This window comes from Phocoena sinus, chromosome 18 (assembly GCF_008692025.1).
Source record: "Phocoena sinus isolate mPhoSin1 chromosome 18, mPhoSin1.pri, whole genome shotgun sequence".
Classification (NCBI taxonomy): Eukaryota; Metazoa; Chordata; class Mammalia; order Artiodactyla; family Phocoenidae; genus Phocoena; species Phocoena sinus.
In genome coordinates this window covers 21,476,337-21,496,615 of record NC_045780.1, presented here as the reverse complement: position 1 = coordinate 21,496,615, position 20,279 = coordinate 21,476,337, and the positions used below count along the sequence as shown (strand labels likewise).

Genomic DNA, 20,279 nt, shown 5'->3' with positions numbered 1-20,279 from the left:
AAAAAAAAAAACTATACAATGAGAGAGAACGCAAATACTGTGAAATGTTAGCATTTAATTTAGTGCAGGGTATACTGTTCAAGTCTTCAGTCGGTTTATAAATTTTCACACTAAAAAGCTGTTTTTTTTTAAAAAAAGGAGTGCAAGTTTACTTCCTTCTGACTGCGGAGGTTCACGTGAACAAAAAGAATCAGCACCCTGAGAAGGCTCTTCCGTGGCTCTTAAGTTTCTCTTTCACCGCAGAGTTGACCTCGAGGCCGTCGGAGGCGTCACCGAGTCCGGGCAGCTCCTACCCCCGCCAGCGGCGAGCCGGAGTCCCGCAGTCCACTCCCTCTACGGCCCCTCTCCGCCGGCTGCCGGGCGCGCGACCTGGGCGTGGCCTGTGCCGGGAGCGGCCAATGGGAGCCAAGGCTGCGGGCGGGGCCGCGCAGGGCGGGGCGGGGCTGCGCGCGGGCTCTTGGGCCGCCCCCGCCGCTCCCTAGCCTTTCCTCCAGTTCCCGTGCGGCCGCTGGAGCCGGCAGCTGCTGCGCCTGGGGAGTAGGAGGTGCAGGGCAGCCGCCACCCGGTAAGTGTCTGACTTCCCGGCTGGGGCCGCGCTGGCCGCTCCGCGCCTGCTCCGGATCGCCCCTACTCCGGCCCGCCCTCCATTGCCCCCCGGTGTCCAGAACCACTGGCGCGGAACTCCCGGCCCCAACGCGGCGGCGCTGCCCCCCCTGGTCGGCCGCGGTCCCGGAGAGCCCCGGCGTCGGCGGCCCTACGGGGCCACCTCTGCTCTCCGGTTCGTTTGCGGGGCCTGGCTCGGTGGGGCGCGAGGTTCCGGCGTGGGCCCTGCTCCTCGGGCTGCAGCTGCCTGCGGCCGGGCCGGTTCTGCAGGAGAGCTGGCTCCCGGCCCTCATCACTCGGTGGCGTAGGGGGTGATTTCTCTTCCAGCGTCACCTAGATCAGGCGTGAGGCCCGTCTGGCATCTCGGCGTGTGTGCCCTTGCCACCGAGGTGCGTTTCTCCTGCCTCTGCATCCCTCACACCTGCGGTTCATTCAAGAGCGTGCAGCCCGGGCATCCGTGAGCTGCCTGCTATGGGAAAAGGCTTTCTGTACTTTGAATTGCTCCTGGAACACACCAGGCTGGCTCACGTTAGCAAGGACCGGTTGAATTCATTTGCTCGGAAAGTTAATGCAGCTCTGGATTTTAGCGTAATTCTAGGTGTGAGTAATTTCGTGTAAAACAGTTGAAATGGCATTGTTCCTGCGCAGGAATAGCAAAACGTGTCGAACTGCCCTGCAAGAGTCGAGATTCGGCCTCCTCTGGCGAGGAAAGTTGAAAGGCATGAATTCTGTTCTTGACTTTGCTGCTGCCAAGCTCTGTGACCATGGACTCAGTTAATTCACGTGAAATAAGATACATTTCTAAGATTCCCTTCAAATCGCACGTGTCATTAGTCTGATGAGCTTATTTTTCGCCCCGTACCTTTAAAAAGAATGAGAAATAGGAAAAAGCCATGAAAGGCAGCCCTGCGAGGAACAAAGATTTATGAGCGCGCAGAAGTTTAGAGACTGGATTGGGGTTTAAGATTGGGGACTGAAAAGGGAGCACAGTAAAAGAGAAAGAACTTAGCCAGAATCGATTGTATAAGAGAAACTTGGAAAGCTTTCGGAAGTTCCAGCAGCAATTACTGTTTTTAATTCCCTCTCTTTGTAGCTGTATAGATGAGGTAAGGAGAAAATAAATGCTGTTATAGAAAATGTAGTAGAGAGGAATGTAACTTTAGCATATATCTTAGGTGTAGGGAGAATCCTTTGTAGTTCTTAATTTGTATAGACACTTCTGCTCAGAAAACACTTTTTTTGGTTGTTAAATAGATAAAAATTTTTGTACATCCCGCTCAGGAAAACCCTACCTGTATTTTGAATATGTCGATTAACTACCCTCCCACTCACCGCTTTTTATTGTATTCTTATTATTTGCGCCAGTATTTTTAACAGCCTTTGGTAAATAGCGTTTGGCTTTGTAGTACACAGAGGAAGGATCAGCTTTCCCTCAGGGAGAGCTCAGTTTGAGTACTTCATAGCTGTGTGACTAGGCACAGTCACTTTCCCTCTCTCAGGCTGTCTTTCCTCAATTGTGAAATGCCTGACATGTTAGGTATTAATCATGACAGTATTGTGTTCATAGTGCAGCACAGAGAAGTGGTCTCTGGGTTTTAGTTTGGCTAGAAGGTAGGGCCCCAAGAGGAGAACAAAGTAGCAAGCGATCAATAGCCACTTCCGTGCCGGACGCTGGAACTTTTGCAGGTTGTAAGCCCTTCCTTCCCTGAGTCTCAGGCTGAGCTGCTGCTCAGACACTAGTGATCGCTAAGGGACACATCAATCTCCCTGACTGTGTTGGCCTGTTAGTCTTGACACTTGAGTAGCGTTGGGATTTTTCCCAAAAATTGAGCTAGCAAGTTAAGGAATGTGTGTGAGGAGAACCCCTCAAAGAGCTCAAAAACAAAGAAGTGGTTTAGTTTACTGAACAGAGAATTCAGCCCAAGATAACTGAAGCCCTTCACCGCTTGCCCTGGCCAGTACAGCTTACTTATTCTTTATTTGACTCTGCAAACAGTAACCTGGGAAGGCACGGTAGTCTTAACTGCTCAGGAAGCTAGGCCTAGCTTTGGGAAAGGAAAAGAGAAGAGCCCCAAAGTTAATTTACCCTCGTCTTAGTTAACTTTTAAACATTGTAGTGAATAGACTGTACTTTCTTACAGTTTAACCAGGGATACTGGAGGGGGGACCCTTGTTTGTGGAAGATAAGTTATTGTGGGGTAATATCTGAATAGGAACTAATGGGTGTGTGCTTCATCCCATGTGATTCAAAACCCTGGGAGGCAATTCCACAACAAGGTCGAGCTCTACTTGAGTAGTTGCATAAAACCCAGAACCTCTGGGTTTTAATATTATAACTAACTAAAAATTTAATATCAAAACCAACAGAAGAAAAAGTAGCCAGATCTCATTAAACTTAAACTGGCAAAAGTATTGGCAGGAAATCAGAAAGTTAATGGGTGAGATGGCATGAAGTCACATGACAATATAGTTTGTTTTTTTTAAAAATAAATTTATTTTTCGCTGCGTTGGGTCTCCGTTGCGGTACGTGGGCTTCTCATTGCGGTGGCTTGTCTTGTTGCGGAGCGCAGGCTCTAGGCTCACGGGCTCAGTAGTTGTGGCTTGCGGGCTCTAGAGCGCAGGCTCAGTAGTTGTGGTGTATGGGCTTAGTCGCTCCGCGGCATGTGGGATCTTCCCGGACCAGGGCTCGAACCTGTGTCCCCTGCACTGGCAGGCGGATTCTTAACCACTGCCCCACCAGGGAAGCCCCCCGACGACATAGTTTCTAAAAAATGTTTTGTTTCTAATTAGAGATCAGAAGTTGTAATCACATTCCGAATAACGTTTTTGCTGACATTTTAGAGGATATCTTGTGTGTGTATGTCTATTTTGTACATATACATTTATGTATACACTGTAGGAAAAAAAATCTCTACTAAATAAGATGAATGCCAAGAAGAACCGGCTATAATGTCAACACTACCTAATTTTAAGTGATACGTATTCCAAGGCCATCATTTATTTGACTCATTGATGCTTGGGATTTCCCTCATTCAGTGGCCGGGGCCCTGTGTGTCTACTTTTAAGAAGCTCCTCAGCCAGGTTAGGAACTGCTAATAAGGAGTCCTGTGTTCCACAGAGATGCTTGATGCATGTATAGTATCACAGCCAAGAAAATAAGAATCATAGAGGCTAGGGGGAGGGGGAATGGAGAGGAACTGCTTAATGGTTTCCTTTTGGGGTGATGGAATATTTTGGGGCTAGCTAGAGTTGGCGGTTGTACAAAATTAGAATGTACTAAGTGCCACTGAATTATTTGCTAACATGGTTTATTTTATTTTTGTTTGTTTGTTTTTGCCTGTACCACGCGGCTTGTGAGATCTTAGTTCCTCGACCTGGGGACCAGGGATTGAACCCTGGCCCGGTGAGTGAAAGTGCCCAGTCCTAACCACTGGACTGCCAGGGACTTCCCTGGTTTATTTTGCAGTACGTGAATTCACCTCAGTAAAAAAACTTTGGGAAAAAATACGAATACTATCTTTGTATACTGTGTATTGGAAAAATTAATTATAACTGTTTAGATTGACTACCTTCTGAATATATATTTTTCTCTTAAGACTTTTCTCTTAAAGCACATTTTCATTGTTTCTAAGGTACATCTTATCAGTAGTACCTTTTCCAAGGTGCTTGGTAATATTTTCTCCTTAATTAAAATGCCATCACTCCTTTTTGATCATGTACAGCCTCAGGTGGTAGCAGAAAGAACACTAAACTTGGGATCAAAGCATTTGGGGGTTGGAGGTCCACTTCTGCCCCATCAGCCATGTGGCCTTGGACAAGTTGCCTTCCTGAAACTGGGTTTCCTTGTCTCTTTTTCTGTCCTATCCCAAACTTGAGGGGGAATCCACTGAAGTCACTTATGTTGAACACTTTTGTAACGGCAAGTTACAGTGCGTCCAGACGCTAACGTTATGTAGTTATTTTGCTTTTTTTTTTTGCGGTGCGCGGACCTCTCACTGTTGTGGCCTCTCCCATTGCGGAGCACAGGCTCCGGACGCGCAGGCTCAGCGGCCATGGCTCACGGGCCCAGCGGCTCCGCGGCATGTGGGATCTTCCGGACCGGGGCACAAACCCGTGTCCCCGGCATCGGCAGGCAGACTCCCAACCACTGCGCCACCAGGGAAGCCCTGTTTTGCTTTTTAACTTGGACTCGGCAAAACCCAAGAATGGGTTGAGGACAGTAATGAATTATTGGATTTATTATTAATGTGTTTTATAGTCTGTAACTTATAGTGTTAATCGTTCCCTTAGTTGTGAATTTAGTAAGGCTAAGAATTAAGTACAGATATTAAACTTTTTCAAGGCTAATAGTGAGATGAGTTTTGGGGAACAGGACTTGTTCTTTGGTACTGAAATACATAAAACATGATGATTTTTTAAGTTCCATGCTCAGGGAGCCTTCTACCTTAGTCATCTGTAACCACTCTGAATTTGGTTAATGTCTGTAGATGAGGAACAGGTATCTGTATGTCTGTTAGGGTCCTTTTTGAGTTCCTTTGTTTTCTCTTGGTGTAAGGAAGCCCCTTGGCCATCTTGTGAAGTGACGTTCTTGGCAGTGGTGACTTGTGGTAGGTCTCCTGGGAAATACAGACTTGGGAACACTCCCAAACGTGCAAAGTAAAAACATTGGGCATATTGCTTGCCAATGACTATAGTAAATTAGGATTTTATTTTAAACTGACAAGAATTAGAGTTGATAGTATATACAGAGAAGTGTGCTAATTTCCATGTGTCTCCTGTTAATTGGCGCAAGGCCAGATCTGCCGACGGAAATCGCATAAAACTGCAGAACACGGAATGAATGTGGGGGGCCTGGCTGTGGCAGGTGCGTGCATATATGTCACAGTGAGGACCTATACAAGGAAAGGAGGATGGAGGCAACATTTGTGTCTTTTTTTTTTAATAGATCTTTATTGGAGTATAATTGCTTCACAATATCGTGTTAGTTTCTGTTGGACAACAAAGCCCATCAGCCATATGCATACACATGTCCCCATATCCCTTCCCTCTTGAGCCTCCCTCCCACCCTCTCTATCCCACCCCTCCAGGTCCTTGCAAGGCACTGAGCTGATCTTCCTGTGCTGTGCTGCTGCTTCCCACCAGCCAACTATTTTACATTCCGTAGTGTATATATGTCGATGCTACTCTCACTTCGCCCCAGCTTCGCCCTCCCACCCCGTGTCCTCATGTCCATTCTCTATGTCTACCTCTTTATTCCTGCCCTGCAACTAGGTCATCAGTACCATTTTTTTTTTTTTAGATTCCATATTATATGTCAGCATATGGTATTTGTTTTTCTCTTTCTGACTTACTTCACTCTGTATGACAGACTCTAGGTCCATCCACCTCACTACAAATAACTCAATTTTGTTTCTTTTTATGGCTGAGTAACACTCCATTGTATATATGTGCCACATCTTTATCCATTCATCTGTCGATGGACATTTAGGTTTGTTCCATGTCCTGGCTGTTGTAAATAGTGCTGCAATGAACATTGTGGTACATGACTCCTTTTGAATTACGATTTTCTCAGGGTATATGGCCAGTGGTGGGATTGCTGTGTCATATGGTAGTTCTATTTTTAGTTTTTTAAGGAACCTCCGCACTGTTTTCCATAGTGGTTGTATCAATTTACATTCCCACCAACAGTGCAGGAGGGCTCCCTTTTCACCACACTCTTTCCAGCATTTATTGTTTCTAGATTTTTTGATAATGGCTATTCCGACTGGTGTGAGGTGATAACTAATTGTAGTTTTGACTTGCACTTCTTTAATAATTAGTGATGTTGAGCATCTTTTCATGTGCCTCTTGGCCATCTGTATGCCTTCCTTGGTGAAATGTCTATTTAGGTCTTCCGCCCATTTTTTAACTGGATTGTTTGTTTTTTTGATATTGAGCTCTATGAGCTGTTTGTGTATTTTGGAGATTAATCATTTGTTGTTTCATTTGCAAATACTTTCTCCCATTTTGAGGGTTGTCTTTTTGTCTTGTTTATGGTTTCCTTTGCTGTGCAAAAGCTTTTAAGTTTAATTAAGTCCCTTTTGTTTATTTTTGTTTTTATTTCCGTTACTCTAGGAGGTGGGTCAAAAAAGATCTTGCTGTGGCTTATGTCAAAGAGTGTTTTTCCTATGTTTTACTCTTAAGAGTTTTATAGTGTCTGGTCTTAATTTAAGTCTTTAATCCATTTGGAGTTTATTTTTGTGTATGGTGTTAGGTAGTGTTCTAATATCATTCTTTACATGTAGCTGTCCAGTTTTCCCAGCACCATTTATTGAAGAGTCTGTCTTTTCTCCATTGTATGTTCTTGCCCTCCTTTGTTGTAAATTAGGTTCCCCTATGTGCGTGGATTTATCTCTGGGCATTCTATCTTGTACCGTTGATCTATATTTCTGTTTTTGTGCCAGTACCATACTGTCTTGATTTACTGTAGCTTTGTGGTATAGTTTGAAGTTGGGGAGACTGATTCCTCCAACTCCATTTTTCTTTCTCAAGATTGCTTTGTCTATTCGGGTCTTTTGTGTTCCATATGAATGTAAAATTTTTTGTTCTAATTCTGTGAAAAATGCCATTGGTAGTTTGATAGGGATTTGCAATGAATCTGTAGATTGCTTTGGGTAGTTATAGTCATTTTCTATAATATTGATTCTTCCAATCCAAGAACATGGTATATTTCTCCATCTGTTTATGTCATCTTTCATTTCTTTCATCAGTGTTTTATAGTTTCTGAGTACAACTCTTTCGCCTCCTTAGGCAGGTTTATTCCTAGGTATTTATTCTTTTTGTTGCAGTGGTAAATGTGAGTGTTTCCTTAATTTCTCTTCCTGAGTTTTTGCTGTTGGTGTGTGGGAATGCCAGAGATTTCAGTGCATTAATTTTGTTTCCTGCAACCTTACCAAATCCATTGATTAGTTCTAGTAGTTTTCTGGTAGCACCTTAGGATTTTCTATGTATAGTATCATGTCATCAGCAAGCAGTGACAGTTTTACTTCTTCCTTTCCAATTTGTATTCTTTTTATTTCTTTTTCTTCTCTGATTGCCGTGGCTAGGACTTCCAAAACTATGTTGAATAATAGTGGTGAGAGTGGACATCCTTGTCTTGTTCCTGATCTTAGAGGAAATGCTTTCAGTTTTTCACCATTGAGTATGATGCTTGCTGTGGATGTGTCATATATGGCCTTTATTATGTTGAGGTAGTTTCTCTCTGTGCCCATTTTCTTGAGAGTTTTTATCATAAATGTGTGTTGAATTTTGTCAGAAGCTTTTTCTGCATCTATTGAGAGCATATGTTTTTATTCCTTAATTTGTTAATGTAGTGTATCACATTGATGTGTGTATTTTGAAGAATCCTTGCATCCCTGGGATAAATCCCACTTGATCATGGTGTATGATCCTTTTCATGTGCTGTTGGAATCTGTTTGCTAGTATTTTGTTGAGGATTTTGCATCTATGTCATCAGTGATATGGTCTGTAGTTTTCTTTTTTTGTGATATCCTTTTCTGGTTTTGGTATCAGGGTGATGGTGGCTTCGTAGAATGAATTTGGGAGTGTTTCTCCCTCTGCAATTTTTGGAGGAGTTTGAGAAGGATCAGTGTTAGCTCTTCTCTAAATGTTTGATAGAATTCGCCTGTGAAGCCGTCTGGTCCTGGGGTTGTTTGTTGGAAGATTTTTAATTATGGTTTCAATTTCATTACTTGTGATAGGTCTGTTTATATTTTCTAATTCTTTCTGGTTCAGTCCTGGAAAAATTGTACCTTTCCAAGAATTTGTCCATTTCTTCGTGGTTGTCCATTTTATTGGCATATAGTTGTTTGTAGTAGTCTCTTAGGATGCTTTGTATTTCTGTGTGTCAGTTGTGATTTCTCCTTTTTCATTTGTAATTTTATTGATTTGTGTCCTCTCCCTTTTTTTCTTGATGAGTCTGGCTAAGGGTTTATCAATTTTGTTTATCCTCTCAAGAACCAGCTTTTAGTTTTATTGATCTTCGCTTTTTTCTTGTTTCTGTTCATTTATTTCTGCTCTGACCTTTATGATTTCTTTCCTTCTACTGACTTTGGGTTTCTTTTTTCTTGTTTCTCTCTTTTTTTTTTTTTTTTTTTGCGGTACGTGGGCCTCTCGACTGTTGTAGCCTCTCCCGTTGCGGAGCACAGCTCCGGACGCGCAGGCCTCAGCAGCCATGGCTCACGGGCCCAGCCGTTCCGCGGCATGTGGGATCTTCCCGGACCGGGGCACGAACCCGTGTCCCCTGCATCGGCAGGCGGACTCTCAACCACTTGCGCCCCCAGGGAAGCCCTTTTCTTGTTTCTCTCTAGTTGCTTTAAGTGTAGGGTTAGATGTTTATTTGAGATTTTTCTTGTTTCTTGAGGTGAGATTGAATTGCTATAAACTTCCCTCTTAGAACTGCTTTTTGCTGTGTCCCATAGGTTTTTGGGTTGTCATGTTTTCGTTGTCATGTGTTTCTATGTATTTTTTTTATTTCCTTGATTTCCTTCACTGATCTCTCGATTATTTAATAGCACATTGTTTAGCCTCCATGTATTTGTGGTTTTTACAGTTTTTTTTCCTGTAATTGATTTCCAGTCTCATAGCCATTGTGGTCAGAAAAGATGCTTGATACAATTTCAGTTTTCTTAAATTTTCCGGGTCTTGTTTCTGTATTCATCCAGTCAGTCTGTGTCTTTTGGGACATTTAATCCATTTACATTCAAGGTTATTATCAATATGTTTGTTCCTATTACCATTTTCTTAATTGTTTTGGGTTTGGTTTTGTGTGTCTTTTTCTTCTCTTATGTTTCCCCCGCTTAGAGAAGTTTCTTTAGCATTTGTTGTAAAGCTGGTTTGGTGGTGCTGAATTCTCTTAGCTTTTGCTTGTCTGAAAAGCTTTTGACTTCTTTATTGAATCTGAATGAGATCCTTGATGGGTAGAGTAATCTTTGTTGTAGGTTTTTCTCTTTCATCACTTTAAGTATATCCTGCCACTCCCTTCTCGCCTGCAGAGTTTCCTCTGAAAAATCAGCTGATAACCTTATGGGGATTCCTTTGTATGTTATTTTTTGTTTTTCCCTTGTTGCTTTTAATATTTTTTCTTTGAATTTAATTTTTGTTAGTTTGATTAATATGTGTCTTGGTGTGTTTTTCCTAGGGTTTATCCTATATGGGACTCTCTGTGCTTCCAGGACTTGGGTGACTATTTCCTTTCCCATGTTAGGGAAGTTTTCGACTATATCTCTTCAAATATTTCTCAGATCCTTTCTTTTTCTCTTCTTCTTCTGGGACCCCTATATTCCAACGTTGGTGCGTTTAGTGTTGTCCCAGAGATCTCTGAGATTGTCTTCCGTCCTTTTCATCCTATTTTCTTTATTCTGCTCCTTGGCAGTTATTTCCACCGTTTTGTCTTCCAGCTCACTTATTCGTTCTGCCTCAGTTATTCTGTTATTGGTTCCTTCTAGTGTATTTTTCACTTCAGTTATTGTGTTGTTCATCTCTGTTTGTTTGTTCTTCAGTTCTTCTAGATCTTTGTTAAACTTTCTTGTATTTTCTCATCCGTGCCTCCATTCTATTTCTGAGATTCTGGATCATCTTTACTCTCATTACTCTGAATTCTTTTTCAGGTAGATTGCCTATTTCCTCTGCATTTATTTGGTCTTGTAGGTTTTTACCTTGCTTCTTCATCTGTGATATATTTTTTTGCCGTCTCTTTTTTTTTATGAGTGGGATTGTGTTCCTGTCTTACTGGTTGTTTGGCCTGAGGCTTCCAACACTAGGGTTTGTAGGCTGTTGGGTAGAGCTGGGTCTTGGTGCTGAGATGAGGAACTCCGTGAGACCTCACTCCGATGACTATTCCCTGGGGTATGAGGTTCTCTGTTAGTCCAGTGGTTCAGACTTGGACCTCCCACCGCAGGAGCTTCCACCCAACTCTGGGCTCGTGAACGAGGGTCCCGCAAGCCGCCTGGGGTGGCAAAAAAAAAAAAAAAACCAAAGTAAAAAATAAAATTCGACTAGGAAACTAATAGACATGTTAGGAAGAATATAAAAATAAAAATATAGATGAATCAACAACCTGAAGGTGCATCTTTACCATAATAATAAATAAAGAGGAGGAGGGAAAAGAAAAAAAGCAAGTGTGGGGGAAGTCCTTGGCTGTGGAGGCGGGGCCTAAGCAAGGGCGAGGTTTGGGCGGGGCCAATGCTCAGGACGCACAGGACTGGAAAAGGGGGGCTGTGAGGAACAGAAGGGGCCTAGGCGTGCCCCCCAGCCCTGGTCTCAGAGGGCAGGGGACCTCACCTGGGAGCCCCGCAGGCTCCCCAGGCCCGAGTGGCTGGGGCAAGCACCCTCCACTCCTCTCGCTTCTCTTGCATGGCCTCTTCAGCCGGCCTCTCCTGATCTCCCCAGCCTCCCTCCTGTGCCCCCAGGACCCACGTGGCCTGGATGGGGTTTGGTGGGGGGATACCGGCCTGGGAGCTCAGCAGGGGGCCTGAGTGGGCAGGGCAATCGCCCTCCACTCCTCTCCCACTGCTCCAGGAGAGTCCCTCCTGCCTGCCTCTCCTGAGCTGGCCTCAGGGGCGCCGATCTTGTCTGGCCTCCGCTCTTTCTCTCCCCTCAGTCCCCCTACATCCTGGTTCACTTTGGGGTCTCTCCCGTCTCCTTGAGCGTCAGAGTCTCCAGGCAGGCGCACTAATTGTGGGGAGACGCTAACTCTGCGTCTTCTCACACCACTATCTTGACTCCACCTCCCGTGAGTGTCTTTTTTGTATTTAATTTCCACAGTAGGCATGAGTAAAGGTGCGGACTCTACCCCTAATTGGTTGTATTGGCTGCTTCAACTATGATGATGATGATGGAGAATTTAAAAACCTAGAGGTTAACAGGAAGTTTACTAGGAAGGGGGTGATGAGGCTCTGACTCCATAGTCTGCCTCGTTCCTTCATCCCGGGCCACCTCACAGCTAGTAACATAACGTGAGTAAGAGAAGAGAGCTAACATTTATAAACTACAGGTTCATTTTGATCATTTAAGTAATTATCATTTAGCTGGTGACACTGGGTTGCAACATTTTTCTGCTTCTGTGTATCTGAAAGACTCCAGTACCTCCTGGGAGGGACTCACTAAGACAGTGGCAAGCAAATAGCAGATATTTATTAAGTGAAGAACAGATTTAAGATAACATGGACTACCCAGAAAATCACCTCCATTGTACTACACTAATCAACGCATATCAAGATATCAATATATTGGCTTATTTAAGGCCTGTGTTAGAATTAAGGCAACTGATCGAGTGATTTGGGTTTAGGAAATAGGGGTGCTTTCCTTTATAAGGTGAGGATCATCTTGGGAACCGTGCATGTGTGGGTGGGGGCAGGGTTCAGGGGTAGCATCTGGTAGTGCTCACTCCTGAAACACGAGCTTAAAGAAACTGCCTGGGGCTTCCCTGGTGGCGCAGTGGTTGAGAGTCCGCCTGCCAATGCAGGGTACACGGGTTCGTGCCCCGGTCCGGGGAAGATCCCACATGCCGTGGAGCGGCTGGGCCCGTGAGCCATTGGTCGCTGCGCCTGCGCGTCCGGAGCCTGTGCTCCGCAACGGGAGAGGCCACAGCAGTGAGAGGCCCGCGTACCAGAAAAGGAAAAAAAAAAAAAAAAAAAAAGAAGAAACTGTCTGTGTGAGAAGTTACAGCATTGAAACACCTTACTTTTGTGTCCAGGAAAAACCCTGTTGGAGGCTATGCGTCTGTGAACAAAGGAGAAGGGACAGCGGTGAGCATGTCAGCCCTGAACTGGAAGCCCTTCGTGTACGGAGGCCTGGCCTCCATCACAGCGGAGTGCGGTAAGGAGCCCAGGACGAGGCCGGTCAGCTGCCTGCTGTACGTGATGAGGCTGAGACTTATGGGTGTGATCGTTGGGTGTCATAAGACTTATGGTGTGAGTGTAGTTCAGGCACAGAATGTGAGCTTATGAAACACTGAATCTCAGGATTCACAATTTCTTTCTTGCTTTGTGATACTTTTAAGACAAAATAGTGACTTTGGCTGCTTATTAGCAGTTTAGGGTTGAAAGTTCAGTGGGGAGACAGTTGGACCTGTTGCTCAAACGGAAGTTTCATGGAGTCCATTGTTGGATGCCATCTGTCCCCGTTCTCCTTGTCCTTTTCCCCGCTTCATCACTGTTAACACATTTGGCTTTAAAAGAGGTTTAGGGAGCCCCAGGGCCTTCCTGAGCCGGAGGCGAGTGACTGTCATCGTGTCATCATGTTCTAATCATGCCTGTTGTTCATGTCCTGCTGGTGACTTCCTCATCCGCTCAGCTCCAGTCAGATCCTATTTGTTACTTTGTTTATTCCCCGGATCATTCATTCAGCGCATGTTGATTGATGGGAATTCCCGGGCATCGGTGGTTAGGACTCTGCACTTTCACTGCCCCAGGGCCCGGGTTCAATCCCTGGTTGGGGGAACTAAGATCCCACGAGCTGTGTGGCGTGGCCAAAACCAAAACAAAACACATGTTGATCGAGATGCTGCCAAGTGCAGGTGCTGGGCTGAATCGCTGCTGTCCTGGGACAGAGGCTGCCCACTGAGGAGCCAGTGGGGAACCTGGGCTGAGGGGTTGAGGTACATTAACCACCGACCACTGGCTTAGGCTCCCCATGTGGATTCATCGACACAGTGACTCAAGGTTACTGTGTATGGGTTTATATGTTTGGATGGACTATCTCTTAGGTACTACATTAAACGTTTTTACCTACATTAACAGAGTCACTTTTAGGCTGCAACACACAGGTGAGAAATTCCTTTAGAAAACGCATTTATCTCCGTTCATGTTGAACCCGTATCACCTTCACATGTGTGAAAAATAGTAACTTACATTTTATTTTTATTTTATTATTATTATTATTATTTCTTGGCTGCACTGCGCGGCCTGCGGGATCTAAGTTCCCCAACAAGGGGTTGAACCCAGGCCCCAGCAGTGAAAGTGCCGAGTCCTAACCACAGGACTGCCAGGGACTTCCCAGTAACTTATATTTGAAAGTGGATTTCCTGTTTGTGTAAATCATTCCACGTACCTACTTTTGATAGCAGTGCAGCCTCCTCAAATCCTAGGTAGAATAAGATGGGACATAAATAAAAACGTACAGAAAACACAGTTATGCATTTTTAAAAAGATTTAAAAAAATCTTTTGGTTCCTAATTTTTTTTTTTAAATAGGAAGATTGCAGAGTATCTGCCATTTCTTATTTCTGTTTCTTAGTTTACGTTATAGCCTGAATGTTTCCTCAGTAATGTATCCCTGTGTATCCTTTGTTTAGTGAAATTTCTTTTTATTAAGTGGAACATTTCCTTCTTAAAAATTTTAAGGTACTTTTCCAATTGATTTAACCAAGACACGGCTCCAGATTCAAGGTCAGAAGAATGATGCAAACTTTAAAGAAATCAGATATCGAGGAACGTTGCATGCGTTAGTGAGGATAGGCAGAGAGGAAGGCCTAAAAGCGCTGTATTCAGGGTAAGTAGACCTTCGTGTGTTTATATTTCAGTGTTGAGCTTTCAAATGAACAGACTTCACACTAAGACTTCATAGAGAAAAAAATACAAGTTTGGGGTGTATTCAAGAGCAAGTAGCAATCGTGATTTTTTTTTTTATTTCAACTTTATTTTCTATATATGTGTTTTAATGTAGCGAGTGTTGTGGTGAAACTGTTTTTCATTATATTCAAATACAGATAATAATACAAAAATTACATTTGTTTTAATAGCCCTTCCCCTGGGTTATTCTGAATTACTGAGGTTTTTGCTATAATGAAAATGATATGATATTCTCCATAGGTAGAGTTGCAGTGAACAGCTTTTCTTTAATCCAACATTTAAACGACCAGTGTACTGCAGGCACTGGATAGGAAAGTGAGTAAGGCGGGGTCCTGCCTATGTCAGTCAGAGGCCCTGCAGGAAACAATGTGTTCGGGTGGTTTAAATGAAGGGAGATTAATGAAAGGGCTACTTAAGGGTTAAGGGAGCGAATAAAGGATTTTGAGGTACCTAGAAACTAGCAAAATGAGAAATTGTTACCAACCCTAGGACCAGAGAGACAAGGACAGGAATGATGTTAGCAGAGCCTACTAGGGCTGGAGCCTTGAAGGACCCAACAGGAGTTGTTGAGAGATGCCTTGCTAGTGCCCAGGGAGAGGAAGAAATACCTCCACTTCTTCCCCCTCTCTCCCTCCCTCCCTCCCTCCCTCCCTCTCTCCCATCTTCTACTGGCTGGAATCAGCTGGCAGGGGAGCCGGGGTGGTGTCCATCCATGGCGCCAGCCTCGGCACAGAGCAGCACGGAGAGGGGCGAGACTGGATCTGGGTGGACACATGGGAATCGGCAGCAGCCCCCTGCCCTGAAGGAACTGTGGTTGAGTGGGGACTGCAGATGTGCAAATGGGATTACAGTGGCGTCTGCCGAGTACTAGACTCTGGTTGAGGCAGGGCATCAATCCCAGACTAAGAGGCCCTGGATCTGATCTTGAAGGACCAGGTCCAGATCCCAAACTGATGTCTCACAGCCCTCCCACCCACGGGTCCCCAAAGGTTTTTGTCTTTCAGTCGAGCCAGTCTTTTAAATGCGAGAAGTTGAACATAAAAACCATTCGATCTTCTCAAGAAAGCTAACATCTGGGCCCACATTGGGTCACTTAGGATAATAGTAACTGGTGTTAAGGATGCTTTCTCTGGTTTACCAAACCTCTGGCACTTACATAGCTTAGGTGTGCAATTAGACTCAGCCCGCTTCACGCTCTCATAGCATCTGCCCGGTACCTGTAAATGTGTGAGTTTACTATACCTGTGGCAGACAGAAGCCACTGAAGGGTTTTAAGTAGAGGGACTGACATGATCAGGTTTCCGTTGTAAAAAATTCCCGCCTGCCATTGGGAGAAAGAGAGACAGTGACAGTGGAAGCAGGCTAGCACATAGGAAGCAGAGACAAGGATCTGACCTGAGGAATTGTCTTGGGGATGGAGAGAAAGAAGGCAGGCTGTTTAGGGCAGAGGATCGACATAGTGTACGACCTCATACATGAGGGGTGGTGGGCATGGAGGAGACGGGCTAGTGTCTCTTTCTGGTTCTGGCCAGTGTGCAGATGGAGGTGCCATTTCTTGGTCTAGGACACAGAAGAGGAGAGCGGATTGTTTGGAGAGGGAGGATAATTAGTTGGGTGAGACACTTGCTCTGGTGGTAGGTGTAGGACATGTGAATTGAAAAATCTGGGAAGCAGCTGGAAATGCTTCTTGGGATCAGTGTTGGAAACATGAATTTAGGAGTCATCACTCTTTGGACAGTTGAAGCCATGCGAGTAGATGAGCTCATCTGGGGAGTGTGTGGAGCCGTGAGAGAAGAGAGGAAGGACAGAACTCCTGGGCCCCTCAGAGGACAGAGGTAGAATGTACAGAGAAAGAAGAGGAATTGGAGAGAGTGAAGTTATGGCAGCTCAGGGAGGAGACGGCTGCACGCAGGACAAAGAGTGGACCATAGCAAATACTGGAAAGACAGAGAGGCTTTATAAGATGCTGATTGAAAAGCATCATTTAATTTAGCTACAGAGATGTCCCTTGGGCCCCTTTTGGTGAGGGGGCTATTGATGAAGAGGGTGGAAGGAAGCCGCACTGCAGTCTGAGAAGGAGGTGGGAAGTGTGGCAGGAGAGCCTGCGAGTATGAATGCCACAGGGTGGTTTTGGGGTGGGGAGGGTCCTGGAGGAGGGAGAGGGAATAAGTGGAACAGGGCCCCCAGGGAGGTGGGAGATGAGCTCGAGCAACCCTGGAGGATGCTTACAGGGGCCAGATTTCACCAGGTGCTTTGTCCTGAGAAAGGAAAGCCCTTCCATTATAATGTGAATGGGCAAATAGAACTCCGTGTGTTTTCATTGAGGATAAATACGAGAGGCTGAGCTATCACTTAGGGAACTAATAACTTGCACACATTTAACTGAACCCATATACACGCACACCACACACACACACACACACACATATACATATATTTTATTTTTTGTTCCACTGTGTGGCTTGTGGGAGCTTAGTTCCCCGACCAGGGATTGAACCTGGGCCCTTGGCATTGAAAGAGCGCCTAGTCCTAACCACTGGACTGCCAGGGAATTCCCAAGAACCCACCTTTTTTTTTTTTTTTTTTTTAATTTTTATTTATTTATTTTTGGTTGTGTGTGGGCTTTCTCTAGTTGTGGCGAGCCGGGGCTACTCTTCATTGCAGTGCGTGGGCTTCTCATTGCGGTGGCCTCTCCTGCCGCGGAGCACGGGCTCCAGGTGCGCGGGCCTCAGCAGCCGTGGCACACAGGCTCAGCAGCTGCAGCCCCCGGGCTCCAGAGCGCAAGCTCAGCAGTCGTGGCTCACAGGCCCAGCCGCTCCGTGGCACGTGGGATCCTTCCGGACTAGGAATCGAACCCATGTCACCTGCATTGGCAGGCCGACTCCCATCCACTGTGCCACCAGGGAAGTCCCAGAACCCACCTTGATAAAAAAACTTTTTAAAACTTTTTTCTTAAAATATTTTTAAATTAACTACTTATTTTTTTTAATTTAATTTTTATTTATTTTTGGCTGTGTTGGGTCTTTGTTGCTGTGCGTGGGCTCTCTCTAGTTGCAGCAAGCTGGGGCTACTCTTCATTGCAGTGCGCGGGCTTCTTTTTTTTTTTTTTTTTTTTTTTTGCGGTACGCGGGCGTCTCACTGTTGTGGCCTCTCCAGGCTCCGGACGCGTAGGCTCAGCGGTCACGGCTCACGGGCCCAGCCGCTCCGTGGCATGTGGGATCTTCCCGGACCGGGGCACGAACCCGTGTCCCCTGCATCGGCAGGCGGACTCTCAATCACTGCGCCACCAGGGAAGCCCCGGTGGCTTCTTGTTGCAGAGCACGGGCTCTAGGCACGCTGGCTTCAGTAGTTGTGGCTCGTGGGCTCTAGAGCACAGGCTCAGTAGTTGTGGCGCATGGGCTTAGTTGCTCCGTGGCATGTGGGATCTTTCCGGACTAGGGCTTGAACCCATGTCCCCTGCATTGGCAGGCGGATTCTTAACCACTGCGCCACCAGGGAAGTCCCTATTTATTATTTAGTTTGTTTATTTTTGGCTGCGTCGGGTCTTAGTTGCAGCATGCAGGATCTTCGTTGAGGCATGCTGGATCTTTCGTTGTGGCGCACGGGCTTCTCTCTAGTTACAGTGTGTAGGCTCCAGGGCACGTGAGCTCTGTAGTTTGCAGCACACGGGCTCTAGTTGAGGCGCAAGAGCTCAGTAGTTGTGGCACTAGGGCTCTAGTTGAGGTGCGTGAGCTTAGTTGCCCCACAGCCTGTGAGATCTTAGTTCCCTGGCCAGGGATTGAACCCACGTCCCCTGCATTGTAAGGCGGATCCTTTACTGCTGGACAACCAGGGAAGTCCTCCACCTATATTTTTGCTGGATTTTAAACTCTTAAGAAATCTGTCTTAGTGTAGTTTGATTGTGGAAGGCAGATACGTGATTACTTCTCCTATGTGTGTCTTCTAGAGGATTTTAAGTGGTTTTTTAGAATTTTGTTTGTCCCTTTGTCCGTTGGTTTGGCAGGATTGCTCCTGCGATGTTGCGCCAGGCTTCCTATGGCACCATCAAGATAGGCACCTACCAGAGCTTGAAGCGGTTATTTGTCGAGAGCCCAGAAGGTGAGTGGGGAATTCTTTTTCCACTTACGGACAGGAGGTGGGTTGTTTGTCTTTTTGTTCAAGTGGTTTGGGATCGATTTTCTTATTTGTGTCTTTACTACTGTGGAGGAGAACTTTGGGTTGGGTGTAAAATCTAAATGAATTGTACTTGCTTATATAAATAAGCAAGTCGGATATCAGCTGAATTTAGGGGGGCAACAGAGCTATCTTACAAACATCTTTATGAGTTGTCCTTGTTTCTGCAATGTCCAGACTAGAGGGTATGTTGTTGTAGTTCTAGCCCACTTAAAATTCTCTACCATCATAGGAATTATCACCTATTTTTCAGGAAAGCAGTGACTGCATTTTTTTCTTGGTATTAAGAACTCTGAGTTCTGATATTCTCTTGCTGGTTGGATTATTCGACTTTGCTTTAATCCCTAGAAGTTTCTGTCTTTTTTACAAAGAGATAAGCACTAGTCACTGTTCTATGAGAGCAGTGAGCCAGGAGCAAAGGTGTTTTAAAAGTGCTTCAGTATATTTCAAATTAAATATGTATGATGTGCTTTAAAATTTTATCTCCACCTTATCTCATAGGAGGGCATCTTTTATTCTCCTACCAGTTGGTGTACGACCTCATCTTAATTACAGTGGTCTGCACTTACACACAAATGTGAATTATGGTTCACTTCCATGATGATTCACATGGTTACTCTTGCGTGATAATTCACATTCCTTTTTAGGTATCAAGAAATTTTGCTAAGCAAAATCCCTTCAGCCAGCAAAATCCCTAATCCTTTGAAAATTACTTGATTTATTGAGCATGTATTTCTTTAGTCTCTTAAATGAACAAGTGATGTGTAAGTGAATTACACCTATACATGAGTTACTCATATGAAGAGCCCTGTATGTATGAAGAATCAAATAATATGTCTTTGTTTGCAGATGAGACCCTTCTGATAAATGTGGTCTGCGGAATTCTCTCTGGAGTCATATCCTCAACCATTGCTAATCCAACTGATGTTTTGAAAGTAAGCAGTGCTATCTATGTCTTACAGGCGCACTCTGCATTTTCTTATTGCAATCAACGTTCAGATAATGAAAATCTGTGAATATAACATATACTATGTATGTGTGAATCTTTACAGTTTTAGTGCCATGAAGACTCAGAAACATACACTAGGTGGATTTCCCAGTGATACAGATAAGCTCACAAGTAGGGCCCATTTTTGGAGACTTTGGAGGTTTTGGTGATTAACCAGAAAAAGAAAATTAGGCTTAGATGCATTTGAATTTCATTTTTCATTGAAAATCTCCCTTGTTTTTATTGTTTCATTAAAATAGATGGGCTGTTGGGAATTGCCCGTTGGTCCAGTGGTTAGGACTTGGCGCTTTCACTGCTGAGGGTGTGGGTTCAGTCCCTGGTCGGGGAACTAAGATCTCGAAAGCCACACAACGCAGCCAAAAAGTAAAAAATAAATAAAACAGATGGACTGCAAGTTTTACAGCAGTCTAGGCAGCTTGTTGATGACCGTTTCTGAAGGCGTTACGTTTTCCACTAATTTGATTTCAGGAAATAGTAATGAAAATATTTACATAACTACAATTAGACATAACGCATTAGATGACCTTATCAACAATACCAGGGATACAGCCTCCTTAAATCCTTTTTGTAATAAGGCAAGGGACTAACTAATTAAAGAAAATCAAAATTAGTTGTGAGTTATTGGTCACACCCTCTGAAGATATTCCTTTCCTTCCCTCATTCTTTTTCTTTCCCCCATTATTTAAGCAGCATTCACCGTGCTTCTACCTTGCACCAGTTGGTGTACTATATGCTTAGAATCCAAAAATGAGTCAGGCAAGGACCCCCGCCTTCAGCTTTCAATCTAACAGGAGATTCCGACAACATCAACATTGCATGCAGCAGGGTGTTGGGTGCACTACAGTTACACGCGGTGTGAATAGAAGGACCAGGCGCTTTTGCCCT

The 20,279-nt window shown here is 44.7% G+C and overlaps 1 protein-coding gene across 3 annotated transcripts in view; it reads left to right on the top strand.

Annotated features, from left to right (window-relative positions):
• Positions 1-438: 438 nt before the first annotated feature.
• Positions 439-20,279, top strand: part of SLC25A30 (solute carrier family 25 member 30) — a 30,768-nt gene continuing 10,927 nt past the window's right edge. For 2 of the 3 annotated variants that reach the window (XM_032610738.1, XM_032610736.1), the window contains exons 1-5: positions 439-565; positions 12,338-12,459; positions 13,985-14,132; positions 18,216-18,310; positions 19,235-19,320. In XM_032610738.1, the coding sequence (XP_032466629.1) occupies positions 12,396-12,459; positions 13,985-14,132; positions 18,216-18,310; positions 19,235-19,320 (393 nt within the window). In that variant the 5' untranslated portion in view covers positions 439-565; positions 12,338-12,395. The remainder of the gene's footprint in view (positions 566-12,337; positions 12,460-13,984; positions 14,133-18,215; positions 18,311-19,234; positions 19,321-20,279) is intronic. The other variant, XM_032610739.1, reaches the window with a different exon arrangement.